Source organism: Lampris incognitus, chromosome 13, assembly GCF_029633865.1.
Source record: "Lampris incognitus isolate fLamInc1 chromosome 13, fLamInc1.hap2, whole genome shotgun sequence".
Classification (NCBI taxonomy): domain Eukaryota; kingdom Metazoa; phylum Chordata; class Actinopteri; order Lampriformes; family Lampridae; genus Lampris; species Lampris incognitus.
Window position 1 is genome coordinate 26,079,921 of NC_079223.1, and position 21,859 is coordinate 26,101,779.

Sequence of the window (21,859 nt, forward strand, 5' to 3'; positions counted from 1 at the left end):
GGTCACTTTCATGTGAGGGTCTGCCAAGGAGGCTCTGTATCCACAGACTGATAGGCAAAATGTTTTTATTAGGTAGATTTTTTTAGCTTGAGGTCTGCATATTAACAACTTTTTTCATATTTGCTGTTCAGTTGACTTAGGCACTGTGCCTAATAGCAGGAAAACCACTGGTTTTTCTGTCCGTGTGTACATGTATTTTCCTTCTCCTGGTAGGTGAAAAAGGGTTTGTCACCAAGTTCGAATACCAGAGAAGTGGAGATTATGTACACCTGGCAGAGATCTGCACTCTATTGAGTGCTCTTCTCTAGTCAAATATGCCTGTCTTGAGTCTCAAAGTAAATGTTAATTTTTCCAGTACGAAAATGTCTTGCCTCACATTAAACCAGTCTGCTTGTGTGGGTGATCCTTGACATAACCATATTTTCATAATGGCTTTTTTTGCTGGCGACCAGCATTATTCTGAACATGTATGCTTTGGGAAAGCCAAGGAGCTGTGGTTTTATCTTTACCAAGTACAAGACTTGAAAAAAAGACAGTCTTCATTTTTTTAACTTAATTTTTATTTCAATTTCAACAACTTACACAACCAAATTCACAATTTTGCCTGCTGTTTTCCCCCCATTTTTTTCAGCTGTACCAATATGGTTTACAGATAATTTAACAAAAGGGAGTTAAAAAAAAGGGGGGGGGGAACCCTTCAGCTTGAAGTGTTAGTTGTAATGACAAAAAAATTAAAGACATTTATAATTAAAAAAAAGGAAAGGGGGGTGTTGGGAACAGGGAGGGGAATTGTGTATGAATGTGTGTAGTGGTATAGGTGTGTGTATATGCATAAGCAGATAAGGTGAATTGAGACGATAGAGATGCATGTATGATACAGAATGCATACAAGGGTCTAGAACACTTCACTGTCTCAATATAGCCATGGCCGGGCTCCACTTTTTAATAAATATATCTTTCTGAAGTCTGATGTTCCATCCGATATATTTCCTATACTTTCTCAGTCCCGAAATTGTATGTTGGGGGATGGGGTGGGGTGGGGGTGGTCAGGTTTTATCCACATAATTGTGATGCATTTAATTGCTGCTGTTAGTAATATTTGTAAGAGGTATTTTTTTGGCTCTTCCAATCAATCCCTTCCAGCATTAATCCCAGTAATGCCATCTTTGGATCTTTTGTGAAGATTTGGTGGAATATTTCTTTAAGTGCCTCAAACACCTCTTCCCAAAATGTTCTTAATTTAGGGCATGTCCAAAATATGTGGGTGTGGTTGCCAATTTGTAATCCACAGTTTCTCCAGCATTTATTTGAGTGTGTTGGGGCCATTTTAGCCACTATTTCTGGTGTCTTGAAAGAATCTCATAATTACCTTCCATTTGAATTCCCTCCATGTACAAACCCCAATTCCAATGAAGTTGGGACATTGTGTAAAACGTGATAAAAACAGAATGCAATGATTTGCAAATACTTTTCGACCTATATTCAATTGAATACACTACAAAGACAAGATATTTAATGTTCAAACTGGTAAACTTTATTGTTTTTTGCAAATATTCACTCATTTTGAATTTGATGCCTGCAACATGTTCCAAAAAATCTGGGACAGGGGCAACGAAAGACTGGGAAAGTTGAGGAATGCTCAAAATACACCTGTTTGGAACATTCCACAGGTGAACAGGTTAAAGGGAAACGGGTGAGTGTCATGATTGGGTATAAAAGGAGCATCCCCGAAAGGCTCAGTTATTCACAAGCAAGGATGGGGCGAGGTTCACCACTTTGTGAACAACTGCATGAGCAAATAGTCCCAACAGTTTTAAGAACAATGTTTCTCAATGTACAATTGCAAGGAATTTAGGGATTTCATCATCTACAATCCATAATATCATCAAAAGATTCAGAGAATCCGGAGAAATCTCTGCACGTAAGCGGCAAGGCCAAAAACCAACATTGAATGCCGTCGACCTTCGACCCCTCAGGCAGCACTGCGTTAAAAACCAACATCATTCTGTAAAGGATATTACCACATGGGCTCAGGAACACTTGGGAAAACCATTGTCAGTTAAAACAGTTCGTCGCTACAAGTGCAAGTTAAAACTCTAGCATGCAAAGCGAAAGCCATATATCAACAACACCCAGAAACGCCGTCGGCTTCTCTGGGCCCGAGCTCATCTGAGATGGACTGACGCAAAGTGGAAAAGTGTGCTGTGGTCTGACGAGTCCACATTTCAAATTGTTTTTGGAAATCATGGACGTCCTGTCCTCCGGGCTAAAGAGGAAAAGGACCATCCAGATTGTTATCAGCACAAAGTTCAAAAGCCAGCATCTGTGATGGTATGGGAGTATGTTAGTGCCCATGGCATCATGGGTAACTTGCACATCTGTGAAGGCACCATTAATGCTGAAAGGTACATACAGGTTTTGGAGCAACGTATGCTGCCATCCAAGCGATGTCTTTTTCAGGGACGTCCCTGCTTATTTCAGCAAGACAATGCCAAGCCACATTCTGCATGTGTTCCAACAGCGTGGCTTCGTAGTAAAAGAGTGCGGGTACTAGACTGGCCTGCCTGCAGTCCAGACATTGAAAATGTGTGGTGCATTATGAAGCACAAAATATGACAACGGAGACCCCGGACTGTTGAGCAACTGAAGTCATACATCAAGCAAGAATGGGAAAGAATTCCACCTACAAAGCTTCAACAATTAGTGTCCTCAGTTCCCAAACGCTTATTGAGTGTTGTTAAAAGGAAAGGTGATGTAACACAGTGGTGAACATAACCCTGTCCTAGCTTTTTTGGAATGTGTTGCAGGCATCAAATTCAAAATGAGTGAATATTTGCAAAAAAACAATAAAGTTTATCAGTTTGAACATTAATATCTTGTCTTTGTAGTGTATTCAATTGAATATAGGTCGAAAAGGATTTGCAAATCATTGTGATCTGTTTTTATTTATGTTTTACACAACGTCCCAACTTCATTGGAATTGGGGTTTGTATTTGAATTGGTTACTAGATTTACTTCAGTGCATATTTCGTCCCACATGTCCTGTGGTAGATCTGTATTCATTTCAGTTTCCCATCTTCCTTTTATCTGCAGTGTATTATTCATATTCAAGCCTATTTGGTAAACATGACATATGACTTTCTTATCCCTGATCCCTGTTTGTAATTTTATCAAGAACTCTTCAATTGGAGTGGGCACCAATACTCTATTCCACTCTTAATGTTTTGTTAAAAAGTCCCTTAATTGTAATTAACTGAAAAAAATCTTTGTTAGGAAACATAAATTCCTCTCTCAGCTGTTCAAATGATTTAAGGATGCCATTCTTATTAAGTTGGTGTAGATTAATCCCAAGAAGTCACTCCCAAAAAGGGCAACAAATTCCACCTGGCCAGATCTTTTCTAAGGTTGGAAAGCAGTGGGTCATAATTTCCCGAGGCTAGTCTTGTTAAGTCCTTTGATATCTGCACACCTAGATATTTCATACTGTCTGCCTCCCTAATGGTATATTTGTCTCTGAAGTGCTGTGTGTATGTTTAAATGTGAAGAGCCGGGATTTCAGTTTGTATCCAGATACACTGTCTTACTTTTCATAAAGGGGTTTTAATTCGGTTTCTGTTGATGAGATCACTAATTCCCTTCATAACAATCCAACCACAGATCCTCCATAACTCAATAACCCACTCTTCATTTTAAAGCATTACAAGCTCCCCAACAGACCCAGTATGTCAAACAGGTCGACATACGCCTCTGAAGAGTTAAATCACATCTGAATGTTTGAACAGACGTGTCTTTGTTCTCCATGAACATTAAGCCCACATGTTCCAGTTTAGGCCTCATCTATAAACTGTCTGTTTAGGTCTGACATCGTGTCTGTTTACACCGATCAGTTTGTTCTGGTTGTTTCACCCATAATGCCTGGCTGAGTCTGGCGTCAGAACAGGAAGTTAGGTGTTTTCTGTTTCAGCAGGGTAGAGATGGAAGAGCAGATATCCCAGATGAAACTCCAACACATGGAGGCCCATCAATGCCTCCTCCACCAGCTCCACCAGGGCCGGTGGCAGCTGGAGGAGAACCAGAGCGAAAAACTCCAGAATGAGGAGAGGCTGTGCAATGAGAGGAGAAAGATGAAGGAGTGTAACATGGGGGAAGTCTGCAAACTAAAGGAAGGCATCTCCAGTTTACAGGAAGCATTGATGAGAACCCAGGACACAGAAGAAGAGTCTTGTCAGAGATGCAGCGAATCAGAAGCCGAGTTAGAACAGGTGAGGTCACAGAGTGGTCGGTTGGAGTCGGAGCTACGAGACTGTCCGACACATTGCACTGAGCTGGAGGTCAAACTGGAGGCGAACCTAAACATCCTGGAGTCTCAGAGGGTTTTTAATCAGCGCCTCTCCTCTGATAAGTGTTTATTAGAGGAGGAAGTGGTGGTGTTGAGGAGCAGAGAGGAGGTGCTCCATGTTGAGATGTCTCAGCTGAGACAGGAACTGAAGCAGCAGAAGGAGGAGTCTGAAAACAGTAGCTGGCTTTCCAATGGTGTCATCCAGCAGGAGACCAAACTAAGAACCAAAGAACAGACGGCAGATGGTGTGAGACCAGAGCTGGATGTCATGAGGAGCAACACAAAGCATGACTCCACACTCACCTCCGAACTGGTCTCACTGCGGACAGACCGAGCCAGGCTGGTTCAGGACCTGAAGGACCAGGCCATGGTGGTCGACATGTTGCAACTGGAGCTTGACAGCATCACAGAGGAGGTTGTAAAGAGGAGGAGTGCTGAGGAGTGTCTACAGGTGGCTCTGAAGGAGGAGCAAGCCAGCAGGGCAGAGCTGCAGTCCTCCCTGGATGAGAAGGATGAGAGGATTATCTGCCTGAGTCAGGAGAGGAGCTGTTACGTCCGCATGGCTGACCAGCTTTCCACACAGATCGTTGAGATGGAGGCCGAAATCTGCAACCTGCAAGATCACATCCGGTCACAGAGTGTCCAGCTGGACCACATGCCGGATCTCCTGCATGAGCTCCAAGAGCAGCTGGAAACCAAAAGCAGCGAGGTGGAGCGCCTTCGGTTGGAGCTGACAGACAGCGCTGAACTTCTGAATCAAGCTGAGGTCCGCTCAGAAGAGGTGACCTCCCGTTTAGAAATGAAGGAGAAGGAATTGTGTCTGGTCATGGAGGAGGCCGAAAAACACTTGGCAGAGCTCCAGCAGGCCTTGAGGGAGACCCGGGCAGAGTTGCAGAGGGTGGAGGAGGCCTATGAGGGGGAGAAGAGTAAGATGAAGGAGCATCTGATGGAGATGGAGAAGCTGGTCATCACTCTGGAGATGGTGATGGACCCGGCGAGTCCTCACAGGTTTGTGACGAATGAGATGCCAAAAAATAAACGTCCGATGACTAACCCTCATCCACCGCCTTGCCTGACATGTAAATTAAACTACTGCTGTTTAACTAATTGCTGTCAGTCCTCTGAATGAGAAGCTCGTTTTATTTTTTTCCAGGTAGAAGTTTGATCTGTACTAATGGAATGAAATGCTGCCTTCCTGCACTGCTGCAGAGCCGGCTGCACTGCGAAATGCCGTATCACATCCTAACCCAATGAGACCGCATAACTGCATTCCTACAGCATGACATCCATCACCAACATTAACTTCCTCTGTGTGTATGTGTTTGTGTGGAGGGGGGGGGGGTCCATCTCTCTCAACACTGAATTGTATTTTAAATTAAAATTCCAAAAGTCAAAATCATTTTTTTTTCATTCTTACAGAGAATGATTTGTGCTGTGAGATGAATATAATTTTCTTGTTGCTAAACTTCTCTTTACTTCCAAATACACCATGATTAACACAAAGCTGTGAAAAAACATCTATTTTGTTGGCTAGCTAAATGGGATTTATTTTTTTAACCAATGTAGTGAAACATTTTCATTGAAAATCATAAAAAGGGACAAAAACCAAATTATAAGTAGAGCTCTATCTAGGTAAACAGTTTTGGAATATTCTGAACAATGTAGTTGTGCCACTCGCTCCAATTTGGTCTTGTTTACAATTGCGAAGGGTCTGGTCTGGTTTTACATTATTTTGCTCATAGTCTTATCTGATGGTGCCACTGTGTTCTGGTTTGTCCACAGGACTCAGCTGGAGGAGGCTCAAGCTGAGAAAGGTGTGCTAAAGGAGAAACTCGCTGTTCTGCAACAGGAAATCCAGCGGCTTGAAGAGGACCTCGCCAAAAAGAAGTGAGACTAATCAAAGATGTTCCTTCAAGTACTTGGAATTTTTTTTTAAATCAAACAAGTGTTTTTTAGTGTATACAGAACCAATTGGACTCACTAGTGATTCAATATAATGTGCAGTTTGGCTGCTAGAGCCTCAACTGGTCTGATGCGACTGGATGGAACGTGTTGATAAGTACACTCTTCATTGTGATAATCAGAATGTTGCATTCTGGGATTGATCAGAAATGCTTCAGATGAAGAGATGGTTTGTCTCTGGATAAAAATGGATTAAGAGGTCTGTGAGTTGATTTATGAACACACCCTAGGTCCTCTCACATAGAAAGACAGCTCTGGAACATTTGCTTTTCAGACTTGAAATAAATCATATTACTGATTTCAGTCTGACTATAAAGACCGATTAAACAAAAAAAATTTTGTTCTTTTAAGTCATGATGCGAAAATGTTATTGATAGAATCAACTTAAACACTTACAAGACAATATGCAATAACCATTTTGAAAGAAAACCAGATCCTTTGTTGACTTTTGTTGCTCTCTTTGTAATTTACTCTTCTGTTTCAAATTAAACTTCAAATTGATTTTAATTATTAATTAATTATATTTAATTAATTAATCAGTTTCAAATTAATTGTCGCCAAGCCTTTAAGATTTCTATCAGAACAGAGCTGGGGATAAAGCATATGATTTACTCTGCCCTCTTATATCATAAGATATTTTATATATTTATCCATAAAAAAAACACTGCAAGCCAAAAACACACCAGACAAACAGGACGAGACAGCTAATTAACTAATATCGAAAACTGTAATTGACCTCTATGATGTGTTGGGTTGTGGCAGATAGAGAAGTCATGCTAGCTACTTCATTCAGACCTTCAAACTAGGTATTTTCTTCTCCTGTCAGAAAAAACCTGGACGAGATGGAGCGCCAACATGAGAAGAGTAGAGAAGAAGAAGAACGGCTGTATAAAGAGGTCAATTAAAAACATGTATCAATATAAAAAATTATGAAGTAGCATTATTTACTGTCATTAATAATTTGATTAGAATGGAGGTTTTTGGCGTCCGGGTAGCATAGTGGTCTATTCCATTGCCTACCAACATGGAGATCGGCGGTTCGAATCCCCGTGTTATCTCCGGTTTGGTTGGCCATCCCTACAGACACAATTGGCCGTATCTGTGGGTGGGAAGCTGGATGTGGGTTTGTGTTCTGGTCGCTGCACTAGCGCCTCCTCTGGTCAGTCAGGGTGCCTGTTCGGGGGGGGTTTGGGTGGAATAGTGTGATCCTCCCACGTGCTATGTCCCCCTGGCTAAACTTCTCACTGTCAGATGAAAAGAAGCGGCTGGCGACTCCACATGTATTGGAGGAAGCATGTAGTAGTCTGCAGACCTCCCCAGATTGGCAGAGGAGGTGGAGCAATGACTGGAACGGCTCGGAAGAGTGGGGTAATTGTCCGGATACAATTGGGGAGAAAAAGGGGGGAAAATACAAACAAAAAAAAGAATGGAGGTTTTTGATCGCATGGCTGCATCATTATGGTCAAATGATGACCCATATGACTTTGCTAAATACTTTGATCAGGATTATTGATCCTGATTATTAGTCTGGAAAGAAAATAATTTTATTTCACATTTGTAGTTTAACAGATCGTTGATCCAATCCATTCTTTTTCAATTTACTTGTCTCCAAAAATATTCCAAAACTGTTGGTTTGTGTTGGTCTCTGTGGTACTGCCCACTTCTGGCTTTTTTTTTGTCAACTGGTGGCAGTGTGCTCTCAAAAGGTTGTGATTGATCTGATGAATGGAAGCGCTTGATTTTAACATGCTGGGACTTTCAGATGCATTGAAAATATAATTCTAATGTTTCATTATGTCCTATTTACATGACTGATAATTTGTAAAAGCATTAAATCACATTATCTGATTATTTGCATTAGTTATGTCATCCAGTCCTCTGGCAGCTCATTGACTGAACGTAGAGTGACACAGGTGTCCTATGAAAGATGACAACTAATAAATAAAATTATATTCTTATCTATAGAAGGTAAATAAGAATGTCATCTGTTGTCATCTGTTTGTTTGTTTTTGAACATCCAGCCAGTGTGGACTAAATTCTTATTGCATGTCCTCTCTTTCAGCTCATTGTATTAGAAAGCATTAAGTAGGCTCTTTATTAAATAATAATCTGAAGGAAAAGGAGATATTTTTTGCATGCAGCATATTTTTGAAAGCAGACATTTCAAAATACTTCTGACAAAAGGGAGAAAAAGCTTTGAGCCATGATTTCTCTTAAGTCTCTCATGGTTGTTTTGACAGCTGGGCTGCTGCCACCGACCATCTCCTCTGTTTTTGTAGAACTCCAAATACAGAAATGAAGTTCTGGACCTAAGCAACCGCAACCTGCAGCTGAGCAATGAGAACTCAGAGCTGAGTGCTCATCTCCATGGTGACCAGGAGGCGGTGCTGATGCTGAGGGAGCGCTTAGAGACAGTCTCAAGGGAGCAGGAGGAGCAAGACGCCAAGGTAAGACTTTAAGAAAACACAAAATAGAATTCCTCCCCGCTGGTAAATGACAGATCGCTTTTACTTTTAATCCACATTTCATTAAATTGTCCGACATCATTTAGAATCAGACAGAGAAAACTTCACTGATCTCTTCAGTATTGAGAATTTTAACGCTTTACTGAATCATCAAAGTGGATTTCAACATAGTCAAATGGGAGAATCGTTTAACCCGTCAAACACCACAATACACTACATGGTCAAAAGTATGTGGACACCCAAACATCACACCCATATGTGCTTGTTAAACATCTCATCCCAAAACGGTGGGCATCAACATTGAGTTGGTTTCCCCTTTGCTGCTATAACAGCCTCCACTCTTCTGGGAAGGCTTTTGATCGGTTTTTGGAACATGGCTGTGGGGATTTGCTCCCATTCAGCCAAAAAAGCATTAGTGAGGTCAGACACTGATGTTAGGGAGAAGAACTGGCTCGTAGTCTGCATTGCAATTCATCCCAAAGGTGGTCAATGGGGCTGAGCTCAGGGCTCTGTGCAGGCCAGTCAAGTTCTTCCACATCAAATTCAACAAACCATGTATTTATGGACCTTGATTTATGCATGAGGGCATTTTCAGGTTGAAACAGGAAAGGGCCTTCCCCAAACTGAATTCTCTAGAATGTCATTGTGTGCTTGAGCATTAACATTTTCCTTCACTGGAAATAAGGGGCCTTACCCAAACCATGAAAAACTGCCCCCAGACCCTTATGCTTCCACCACCAAACTTTACATTACAGTATGCTCTTAACATTCAGGCAGGTAGCGTTCGCCTGGCATCCACCAAACCCAGATTGGTCCATCAGACTGCCAGATAGTGAAGTGTGATTCATCACTCCAGATAACATGTTTCCACTGCTCTAGAGTCCAATGGGCGGTGTGCTTTACACCACTCCAGCCGACACTTGGCTTTGCACATGGTGAGCTGAGGCTTGTGTGTGGCGGCTCGGCCATGAAAACCCATTTCATGAAGCTCCTGACAAACAGTTCCTGTGCTGACATTGCTTCCAGAGGCAGTTTGGAACTCAGCACTGAGTGTTGAACAGAGGACAGATGATTTTTAGCATTCGGCGGTCCCCTTCTGTGGTCTTGTGTGTCTACCGCTTCACAGCTGAGCTGTTGTTGCTCCAAAACGTTTCCACTTCACAATAACAGACTTACATTTGACCAGGGCAGAGCTAGCAGGGCAGAAATTTGACCAACTGACCTGAAAAAGGTGGCATCCTATGGCAGAGCCATGTTGAAAGTCACTGAGCTCTTCAGTACAACCCATTCTACTGCCAATGTTTGTCTATGGAGACTGCATGGCTGTATGTTTGATTTTATGCACCTGTTAGCAATGGATGTCGCTGAAATAGCCAAATCCACTCTTTAGAAATGCTGTCCAAATACTTTTGGCCATGTAGTGTATATCTCCTATCTGAAATCCAAATACTTTCATAACAGTTTCATTTACCATCATTTATTTGATGTTTGTTCAGAATGTGATTTCAACAGGGGACAGATTTGATCTGGTATGATTTGTGAGTGGTATAATTGACAGGTGAGGCAGCTGCAGGAGTTGCTTGCCAAGCAGGAGAGAGAGAACCTGCATCTGCAGAAAGAGAGGGAACTGATGGAGAGAGAGATGAATGTCTGTAAGGAGAAGGTATAAAGATTTATTCGACATTCATCACTCATATAATATTCACTTGTCATAGTATGTTATTTCTAGTTATATTTACTTGTCATATCTTGATATTTGCTAGTCATAGTATGATGTTTACTAGTAATTATATATTTATTTGTCGTGTATTGATATTTACTGGTCAACTAGTATGGTATTGACATAAAAATATCAGTTTGGACTGGTTGATTGACTCAATCAAACAATATTGATAAAGCTAATTTCTCGGTGCACTTTGCACAGTAATGGATATGTTACATTAAATACATAGAGCATAATTATCAAAACACAGCATATCTACAGAAAAACCTAACCTTTTATAAGTAAAATTGACATGACTTGACCTGTGTTTTCCTTCTTCCCCTCGGGGATGAATAAAGTATTCTGATTCTAATTGAAATCTTTGGTCAGATTCCTGCATATTCCTGTGTTATAAGGTGTGTGTGTGTGTGTGTGTGTGTGTGTGTGTGTGTGTGTGTGTGTGTGTGTGTGTGTGTGTGTGTGTGTGTGTGTGTGTGTGTGTGTGTGTGTGTGTGTGTGTGTGTGTGTGTTCCGTTTCCAGCTGGAGTCCAAGCTTAGTGCTGTCGCTCTGAAGCAGCAGCGAACTGAAGAGGAAAACTCTCGACTGGTCTTGCAGACCAAGAAGAGAGACCAGCAGGTCAGCTCTGATCAGAAAGAACAGGATAGAGGCTCTTACTGTGGATGTTTGTCATGTGACTGATGTAGGAAGTGAAGGCGTCTTCTTCTACTGTCAGTCTCATCGTGGACTTCACTTTAATGTCTAAAGAATGAAAGTTATCTCTTTAGAACAAACAGCTACAGTTAATTTCAAACAGAAGGGTTGTGTTTTGCTAATTATGATTAATTAAATTTCTGTTTGTGTTTATGTGTGTTTGTGTGTATGACCTAACCTCTGACGTGCAGGTGGAGAAGCTAGAGGGGTCGCTGTGTTCTATGGACTCAGAGGTGGAGCAGCTTCGCACTCAGCTCCACGCTGTCATTCAGGAGAAGGACCATCACGCCCAGGAAGTGGCCAGCCAACAGAGGAACTTACAGGAAGCCCAGGAAAAGGTGGGAGTCAGTTTGCAAAATAATGATAGACACAATGATCCACCAATCACAGTTGACACCCCAATGAAGAAAAAAAATCAACAGAGAACAGCTGTGAAGGAATGAAGGATGGAAAATAGATGAGTAAATAAATATAATGCTGGAGAAGCTGTAAAACAGATTCATGTCATCCTTAGTGTATTTACCATATTAATCAGACACTGAAACTCGGATCTTTTAAAGTTTATATTTCAGGGTTCATAAAATCATGATAAACCTAGAAAAGTCAGTAAATTTAAGTTACAATTTCCAGGTCCTGGTAAAATTATTATTTTGGAAAACTTCGGACAAATCAAACCTGACCAATCAGCATCAATTTATTAAAGATTGAATGATCAATAAAAAAAAACAGTTAGTTGAACCCTTGCGGTGGTTCTTTAAAATGCCAGTTGTGTTAGTTCACCAGATGGTGCCAGTATGCTAACATATGACTCTGCTAGCTAGCTTTCATATCAGTAAGCTAGTTAGCGTGTCGATGCTTTCAAAAATTAGTGTCTTCAAATACACAAATACAAAATCTACTACTACTACTTTCAGATGCTCCTGTTAGGGGTCGCCACAGTGGATCATCTCTTTCCATCTCTTCCTGTCCTCTGCATCTTCCTCTGTCACACCAGCAACCTGCATGTCCTCCCTCACCACATCCATAAATCTCCTCTTTGGCCTTCCTCTTTTCCTCTTCCCTGGCAGCTCCATATTCAGCATCTTTCTCCCAATATACCCAGCATCTCTCCTCCGTACATGTCCAAACCATCTCAATCTTGCCTCTCTTGTTTTGTCTCCAAACCGTCCAACCTGAGCTGTCCCTCTAATATACTCGTTCTTAACTCTGTCCTTCGTAGTCACTCCCAATGAAAAGCTTAGCATCTTCAACTCTGCCACCTCCAGCTCTGCCTCCTGTCTTTTCGTCAGTGCCACTATCTCCAAACCATATAACATAGCTGGTCTCACAACCATCTTGTAAAATTTCCCTTTAACTCTTGCTGGTACCCTTCTGTTGCAAATCACTCCTGACACTATTCTCCTAATCTTCTCTTCTCTGCTCACCATTCATGGCCCATGAGTTTCTAGACTTCTTCTGCAATAAGGTTGATAAGATTATAAACAAAATTAGTTCTTCAACTCCAGCTACTCCTGCAGATCCTGTCTTACCAAGTTCATATTGATACAATGAGTTACTGATAACCCCTGTTATTACAGCTTTTGAGACTATCTCTCTTGATACTTAGACTAAGCTTGTGCAGCTTCTAAACCAACTACTTGCCTACTTGACCCCTTACCAGGAAAACTTTTTAAAGACCTCTGGCCTTTTCATTGAAAACCACTAGTGGTAAAGTGTATGAATTCGGATATTTATATATAGATGGTTGTTAATAGTATTCATATGAATATTAATATTCATATGAATATTCAAGATCCATGAAGCCAATGTCATCCATGGAATGTTTGGTGAGTTAATCTGTGAATCTGCTCCTCAGGTTGAGGAATTGGAGGCCAACATGAGGAGGCTGAACAGGGAGAAGGAGGCACAGAGCAGCGCTGCCCTGCAGGAGGACCGTCATAACCTTCACCTGCAGAGCCATGAGCTCCTACAGAAGGTCAGGAGTAGTTTATATGTATAGCCCATAATCACAAGGTAGTCCCAAAAGGCTTTACAAGCAGTACAATATATGACAATATACAACAATATATAGCACCCTCTGTCCTTGGACCCTTGACATGAATGAGGAAAAACTCCACAAGAAAAACCTGATCAGGGGAGAAAAAAGTAAAGAAACCTCAAGAAGAGCAGCAGAGGAGGGATCCCTCTTCCAGCACAGACAGGCATGCAATAGGCAGAAAATACACAAAAATAACAGAATTATAATGTTACAGCTTAAATTACACAGAACAAAGTAATGTACAATGCATATAGTTAATGCATACAATTTATCAGATTTAAATGTACTGGGTAATGAAATAGTAAGCAGAGTGCAAGGCAAATATAGTGAATATGTGTCCATCCAAAACAACATCAGGAACTCCAGACATACAGTCAAGAGCCAGCAGGACCCCGTGCCACTTTAAGTTCTGCTCAGTGGAGCCTTGCATAGAAAATAGTCTTCACTCACGCACAAGAGGAAGACTGGCACAGCATTCACACAGAGGGAGAAGAAGACGAGAGAAGAGATGAGAGTGATGCAGAATGAGTTACAGCTAAAACAAATGGTAAAAAAGCAATTATGAACGAGAACAGCGCAGATGACTTAAATCTCCAGGAGGGTGGGACTGTGACAAACGGAAAACAGGACACAGCACAAACAGGATCCTAGATCCAGAAGTCATCGGTTCAGAGAGAGGGAGAGAGAGAGAGAGACTTTTTTTTAACTTAAAAAAAGCAACTTCAATACAATGTCACAAATTCACAGCAGGTTTGAAACAAAGACTGATAGAAATGGACAGAAGTAACTATCTAAAAATATTATGAAACATTAATTCATCATCCATCACTGAACAAGTTACATCATTATAACACCACTAATTTACAAACACAACCATGCTATTCATTAGTTTATGAAATTTAAAATCAGTCAAAACTCTGGCTTTTATGAGAGAGGTGAACACAGGGACCATTTCTTCACACAGTTTCCCTTCTATCTTATTCTTCCTGGTGATATACAGTGCATCCAGAAAGTATTCACACCCCTTCACTTTCCCCACATTTTGTTATGTTACAGCCTTATTCCAAAATGGATTAAATTCTTTTTTTTTCTCATCAATCTACACACAATACCCCATAATGACAAAGTGAAAAAGGTTTAGTAGACATTTTTGCAAATGTATTAAAAATAAAAACTGGAATATTGCATGTACGTAAGTATTCACACCCTTTGCTATGACACTCAAAATTGAGCTCAGGTTCATCCTGTTTCCACTGGTCATCTTTGAGATGTTTCTACATCTTGATTGGAGTCCACCTGTAGTAAATTCAATTGATTGGACATGATTTGGAAAGGCACACACCTGTCTATATAAGGTCCCACTGTTGACAGTACATGTCAGAGCAGAAACCAAGCCATGAAGTCAAAGGAATTGTCTGTGGACCTCCGAGACAGGATTGTATCGAGGCGCAGATCTGGGAAAGAGTACAAAAAAGTTTCTACAGCTTTGAAGGTCCCGAAGAGCACAGTCGTCTCCATCATTCGTAAATGTAAGAAGTTTGGATCCACCAGGACTCTTCCTAGAGCTGGCCGCCCAGCCAAACTGAGCAATCGGGGGAGAAGGGCCTTGGTCAGGGAGGTGACCAAGAACCCGATGGTCACTCTGACAGAGCTCCAGCGTTCCTCTGTGATGGGAGAACCTTCCAGAAGGACAACCATCTCTGCAGCACTCCACCAATCAGGCCTTTATGGTAGAGTGGCCAGACGGAAGCCTCTGCTCAGTAAAAGGCACATGACAGCCTGCTTGGGGTTTGCCAGAAAGCACCTAAAGGACTCTCAGACCATGAGAAACAAGATTCTCTAGTCTGATGAAACCAAGATTGAACTCTTTGGCCTGAATGCCAAATGTCACATCTGGAGGAAACCAGGCACCTCTCATCACCTTGCTAATACCATCCCTACAGTGAAGCATGGTGGTGGCAGCATCATGCTGTGGGGATGTTTTTCAGCAGCAAGAACTGGGAGACTAGTCAGGATCGAAGGAAAGATGAATGGAGCAAAGTACAGAGAGATCCTTGATGTAATCCTGCTCCAGAGCGCTCAGGACCTCAGCCTGGGGCGAAGGTTTACCTTTCAACACGACAACGACCCTAAGCACACAGCCAAGACAACGAAGGAGTGGCTTTGGGACAAGTCTGTGATTGTCCTTGAGTGGCCCAGACTTGAACATCTCTGGAAAGACCTGAAAATAGCTGTGCAGCAACGCTCCCCATCTAACCTTACAGAGCTCGAGAGGATCTGCAGAGAAGAATGGGAGAAATATCCCAAATATATGTAGGTGTGTCAAGCTTGTAGCTTCATACCCAAGCAGACTTGAGGCTGTAATCGCTGCCAAGGGTGCCTCAACCAAGTACTGAGTAAAGGGTGTGATTATGTACATGCAATATTTCAGTTTTTTATTTTTAATAAATTTGCAAACATTTCTACAAAACCTTTTTCACTTTGTCATTATGGGATATTGTTTGTAGATTGATGAGAGAAAAAATTAATTTAATCCATTTTGGAATAAGGTTGTAACATAACAAAATGTGGGGAAAGTGAATACTTTCCGGATGCACTGTATGTCTATGTTCAATCTGACTTAAATCTAAATTCCAATCTTCTTAGGCTTTTGTTCTGGGTCCATCTCCTTCAGCCATCAATAGATTCGGCTTAGTCCAAATTGTGATACGCTATTGATCTCCTGGCTCTTACTCACTGTTTCTTGAGGAATTTGTCTCAAGTCTTGTTACTCATTCTGATGAGATTCTAATTCTTAGTGATTTCAATATTCATCTGAAGCATTATTGGCCTGTCCACTTCTGTGCTTCTACTACTGGACCTTAGTGCAGCCTTTGAAACCATTGATCACCGTATACTATTATATAAATTGTAATTTTGGTGTTTCCGGTTTACCTCTCTTTTGGATTAAGTGCTACTTATCTGGAAGAACACATTGTGTCTGCTATAATAATATTACATCAAAATTCTTTGCCGTTCAATATGGTGTACCTCAGGGCTCAGTTTCTTGGTCCTCTAATTTTCTCTCTTTATATTTCACCTCTCGGCCAAATTATATGCAGTTATGGAATAAATTTCCATTGCTATGCTGATGATACTCAGCTGTATGTGCCAATAAGAGCCGATGATCATACTCAATGAGTAAATTCACAGCAGCCAAGCAGGCTGCTGTGAAAAATTCAATGTCACTAAATTTTCTGCGTTTAAATTCAGATAAAACTGAGATGCTGATAGTTGGCCTTGCAGTACAATACGTACAGTAGACAGTTTTCAATAGATACTGTAACTTAGTCATAAAGGTGACTTTGCCTTGTAGGGCTGATAATCAACATCTCAGTTTTTCTGAATGAAGTAGTAAGAAGTTAGATTACACTCAACTTTCACTGCAGACAAGCATGCCTCTAAATGTCTTACATGAGTGATTGTCTGAACCAGACCACTACCTCCTCTTCCTCCTTCTCCTCTTCATTAGGAGCATTTGTTTTTTAGTCAAGTCTCTCACACCAGAAACTGGTTTGAATCTGTTCTGTGTAGATCAGTCTCTCTTCTCTGAATTTTACTCTTTTGTCTTGTTTACAAAACTTAACATGGCTTCATGCCTTTGTTCAAAAGCACTATTTCCCATTTTTCAAGTCTTAATTAAAAAGCCTTCCTGTTAAAGTGAATTTGAGTTGGAAAAATTGAGGATGTCAGGAAAATAACAGACGTTTTTGTTGATTTATCTTAGAAAAATGTACTTTCATGGCATTTCAATCTGTTGAATGAAAAAGGAATGAAATTAATGAAATGGGAAAGAAATGAATGAAAAAGGAAAAGAAACTCATCTGATGAGTAATGGATGTAAATGGAGTCTTTGACAGCAACCTTTTGATTAGTACATGTAGACAAAGTGGTGATATGAATACAGAGAATTACAAACGTCAGTCATCTGGACAGACTTTAAATGTTAAATGTACTTAAACACTGGCAACTCTTACCTTTAAGATAAACCAGATTAAATGTAAAGGGTGACCGTAAATCATTACCATCATCGTTGTACCACCAGTCACTCATATCCTCATGTTGCTGTCGTCTCTTAGACACTTGATGTGAACGCTTTGTGTTGTTCAGATGTCTGAGATGGAGAATCTGAACCAGCAGATGGAGAACCTGACAACCAAACAGTACCAAATGGAGACAGACAGAAACCGGCTGGAGGAACAGGTCAGTTAATCCTGATGGAATACTGCTCACATGCAAACCAGTCATCTCAAAGAATGAGTGATGGATTGAAGGACGAACGGATGGATAAATGGTGGAAGATGGATGGTTGGTGGATGGATAGATAGATAGATGGTCAGAAGGATGATAGATGACAAATGGATGTACCAATAGATGGAAAGATAGGATAAATGGAAAGATGGATAGATAGAAGGATGGATGGATTTAAATACTTGTTCTGGTGTTTGTTCATAAATCCTAAGGCAGGTTTTCCGCTGCCATCAGTCCTCCTCTTTCTCTCCTCTCTCTCACTCTCTATTCTTTCTCTCTCTCTCTCTCTCTCTCTCTCTCTCTCTCTCTCTCTCTGTCTCTGTCTCTTATCTCTCTCTTTGCTAAAGTTGTTTTCTCTCTCAGGCTCAGAAAGCGGAATCGGCGCTGAAACTGGTCCAGGCCCGGCACAGCCGTGTGCTAGAAGAGGTCAGGGAGCAGGCAGTGGTCGGGTCCAGGGAGCAGCGGGAGGTCCTGCTGGCACGGCTTGAGGAGGAGCAGAAGAGGAGCCGACAGCTGGAGGAAAACCTGCAGCTCCAAACCCAGACGGCTGGCACACAACTGAGCCTGCAGCAGGTACCGACCTGCAGACAATGACTCCCCATGACTACCCCATCTTTATTAGAATATTCATTAACTAATCTTTCACCTCCAAACATGAATATTACTGACAGCTCTATATCATATTTATACCTGGACCTAAATCAGTATAAGCAGTCTTTTACTGGTAAACATTGGGAGCTGACCAGTACAACCACTGTCACTGTGCATCTCCACTGAAGAACACAGGAGTGCAGTTGAATGTTAGTGGTGTGTTAGAGCAGTGTTATGTTAACACTGATTAAAAACACTGCCTCTGTGTGTGTGTGTGTGTGTGTGTGTGTGTGTGTGTGTGTGTGTGTGTGTGTGTGTGTGTGTGTGTGTGTGTGTGTGTGTGTGTGTGTGTGCATGCACACATGTAGGAGCAATATGAGAAGGTGCTGGTCAGTTTGCAGCACAGGGTGGAAGAGGTAGAGACTAAACTGCAGGCTGTCCGTCTGGTGCTGCAGGAGAAAATCCAACAACTCAAAGAACAGGTCAGTCAAACAACCAGTCAATCAACCAGTTAACCTACCAGTCAACCAGTCTGACAGTTAATTAACCAATTAGTGAGATTATCAACCAGCAACTCAGTTCTTTTCCCTGATGACTTGCTGAATTGAGGTTGATGTTGATCATCACTTCTCTTTCTCTGTTTTAGTACCACTGACGTTATCATGACCACCATCCCCCATTAACACAATGTTACCATGACTACACCATCACAGTTAATATATTGTTACCGTACAGAATTGAATTAACGTATTGTTACTATGACAAGAGTATTCATTTTTTAAAAAGGTCTAGTTTGATGGTTTTCTATTGATGGAAATAGACGAAACAAGGTACTCCACTAATCCAGTAAAACATTTTTAACTCTATGAAGGAACTTGGGGAGATAATAGATGATGATGGTGATGAAGATGATAACTTGTCAAAAGCCTGTTGCCCATGTATATGACTTCCTCTCCCCTTTAACCCTTCTGTCTCTTCCTGTGCAGCTTTCTAAAAACACCAAGTCCAACATGTTGGTGAAGGAGCTCTATATGGAGAACTCACAGCTGGTGAAGGCACTGCAGGTCACTGAGCAGCGGCAGAAAACGGCAGAGAAAAAGAACTTGCAGCTGGAGGAGAAGATCATGGCCCTCAACAAACTGCTGCGGGAGATTGTCCCCACATCGCTCGTCACGTAGACATCCTGTTTCACAAATTCACCTGAAAAACACCGAGTGACCTCTAACCTTTCTCTTGTCCTGTGGATGCCATCACATCATGGAAGGATAGATGGATGGATGGATGGATGATGGTTATACTCTGAAAGATGAACTGGGACACAGGTGTCAGTCTGGAATTTGACAGATCCTCATCTGTTTTAAAGATTAAACCAGTTGTGAAATCCAAACAGTTGAAGGTTAATTCTGAGGTTTATTAGACTGAAAATGGCCGAAAAATACTTTTGTTATGAATGTTTTGTTGAACAAGCTTCAAGAAAACTCAAAAGGCAATCCACTTTATTCTGAAATTGATGCAAAGATCTGGTCACACAGAAATCTGCATGTAAATGAAGGCAACTGGCTCACAGATTTTAGCCATGAAGGTGTTAACTCTTACTTTTGATTTTATGTGAATAAAATGTTTATTTTTCGTATTTTTCAGATGAAGACATTTTATTTTAATGAAGGTGAAATTTGTCTTTATTGCACTCAGTGCAGATAAACACAACAGATGCTGCTTCCTCTTCTGTTTGGTTTTTGTAATTCAGCTTCCTTTAAAGGGGAATGCCGCCCAAACTTACATTCACATTCTGAAATTTTCTATAAAAATATTTTTTTCTGTCTCATGACTAATGACCTCTGAAGAACAATGTCACCACATCAAATTGAAATTGAAGAAAATTTTACTTTGGTTTTGATGCGTCAAACCTCAAATTTGACCCATTTGATAAAACAGGAATTGTTTTCTACCAGAAATTCCAGTGACCATTCATCTGAGAATCCATCTGTCATAAATTCACCTACGAATGACTTGAATCTGACAAGATTCGAGAATTTCAAGAGAACTTTTGCAGAATAATGAGGTACAAGACTGTGAAAAAGTATTTGTCGCCTTCCTGATTTCCTCTTATTTTTGCATATTTGTCACACTGGTTTCAGATCTTCCTAGAAAATGTAATATGACAAGGAGAACCCAAGTAAACACAAAATAGTTTTTAAATGACCATTTCATTTATTGAGGGAAAAAAGTCAGCCAACACCAATATCACCCATGTGAAAAATGAATTGCCCCCCTTAACTTAATTGGTTGTGCCACCTTTAACAGCAACTGCAACCAAATGCTTCCGATATTTGGAGATCAATCTCTCACATAGTTGTCAAGGCATTTTGGCCCACTCTTTGCAGAATTGCTGTGATTCAGTGACAATGGAGGGTTTTCAAACATGAACTGCTCATTTAAGGTCTTGCCACAGCCTCTCGATGGGGTTCAAGTCAGGGCTTTGACTAGGTAACTCCAAAACCTTCATTTTGTTTCTTTTGACTATCCCAAGATAGACTTATTCTTGTGGTTTGGATCGTTGTCCTGCTGCATAACCTAATTATGCTTCAGCTTCAGATCATGGACTGATGACCTGACATTCTCCTTCAGAAATTTCTGGTAGAGAGCAGAATTCATGGTTCCTTCAATGATGGCAAGTCTTCCAGACCCTGAGGCAGCAAAGCATCCCCACACCATCACACTACCTCCACCATGTTTGAATGTTGGTATGATGTTCTTATTTTGAAATACTGTTTGCTTTAAGCCAGACATTTATCATCTATCAACCGGTTTACTATTACTGTGCCCTGCGAGGACTACAACAAATTACTACTAACCTCAAGGATGATATCCAACAGAGAAAAGTAAGGTAATATTATCTATGCAAGCATCTAAAGTTCCATGCAACTCTTATGGTTACTTTGACCTAACCGTTGCGCATCAGCAATAAACTGTTTTTGCCATTAAAAATTATAATTTTTTCCTGGTGTTGGCCCACCTGAAGGAAATCACAGGCTCCCTGCTCAACCCCCTGCAGTTTGCCTACCGAGCAAACAGGTCAGTGGAGGATGCAGTCAACATGGGCTTGCACTACATCTTCCAACACCTCGACTCCCCAGGGACATACACAAGGGTCCTGTCTGAGGACTTAAGCTCAGCATTCAACATCATTGTCCCAGATATCCTCCACTCCAAACTCACCCAGCTCACTGTACCAGCCCCCATCTCCCAGTGGATTAAAAACTTCCTGACAGACAGGAGGCAGCTGGTGAGGCTGGGGAAAATAACATCCAGCACCCGGACAATCGGCACTGGCACCCCCCTGCGATGTGTCCTCTCCCCTGTACTCTTCCCTCTCTATTCAATTGACTGCACCTCGGGTGACTCGTCTGTTAAACTCATAAAGTTTGCAGACGACACAACCATCATTGGCCTGATCATGCACTTAACAGTGCAGATGTTTTTGCTCTCCGCTTTGCCCTCTGACTTTCCAAGTTTTCCTACTTTTTTTGTCACATTTTGCTACTTCTCCATGAGCAGCACTGAACAACTACATTATTTGTAAAAGTAACCACGGTTTTCACAGTTTTCAGAGGTCATCTCTGAAGAGAAGAGACTGTCTGTCCACAGCACTGAGGCTGAAACATGAGTCCCGCTGCCCTTGGGAACTAGACTGGCTTTTCTTTATGGAGATTGTTTTAACTTCTGGTCGTGGAGTGTGAGGAATTGATGTGGATAAATC

General features: G+C 41.3%; 1 protein-coding gene across 3 annotated transcripts in view; it reads left to right on the forward strand.

Annotated features, from left to right (window-relative positions):
- ninl (ninein-like) overlaps positions 1-20,094 on the forward strand; it is a 119,549-nt gene extending 99,455 nt beyond the window's left edge. Inside the window, exons 20-31 of one of the 3 annotated variants that reach the window (XM_056291733.1) lie at positions 3,968-5,347; positions 6,122-6,226; positions 7,128-7,197; positions 8,581-8,748; positions 10,325-10,429; positions 11,010-11,105; positions 11,372-11,518; positions 13,036-13,155; positions 17,368-17,460; positions 17,872-18,081; positions 18,468-18,581; positions 19,086-20,094. In XM_056291733.1, coding sequence (XP_056147708.1) covers positions 3,968-5,347; positions 6,122-6,226; positions 7,128-7,197; positions 8,581-8,748; positions 10,325-10,429; positions 11,010-11,105; positions 11,372-11,518; positions 13,036-13,155; positions 17,368-17,460; positions 17,872-18,081; positions 18,468-18,581; positions 19,086-19,277 — 2,800 coding nt within the window. In that variant the 3' untranslated portion in view covers positions 19,278-20,094. Of the gene's footprint in view, positions 1-3,967; positions 5,348-6,121; positions 6,227-7,127; positions 7,198-8,580; positions 8,749-10,324; positions 10,430-11,009; positions 11,106-11,371; positions 11,519-13,035; positions 13,156-17,336; positions 17,461-17,871; positions 18,082-18,467; positions 18,582-19,085 lie in introns of those variants that run through there. The other 2 variants (XM_056291735.1, XM_056291734.1) reach the window with 2 other exon arrangements.
- The last annotated feature ends 1,765 nt before the right edge of the window (positions 20,095-21,859 follow it).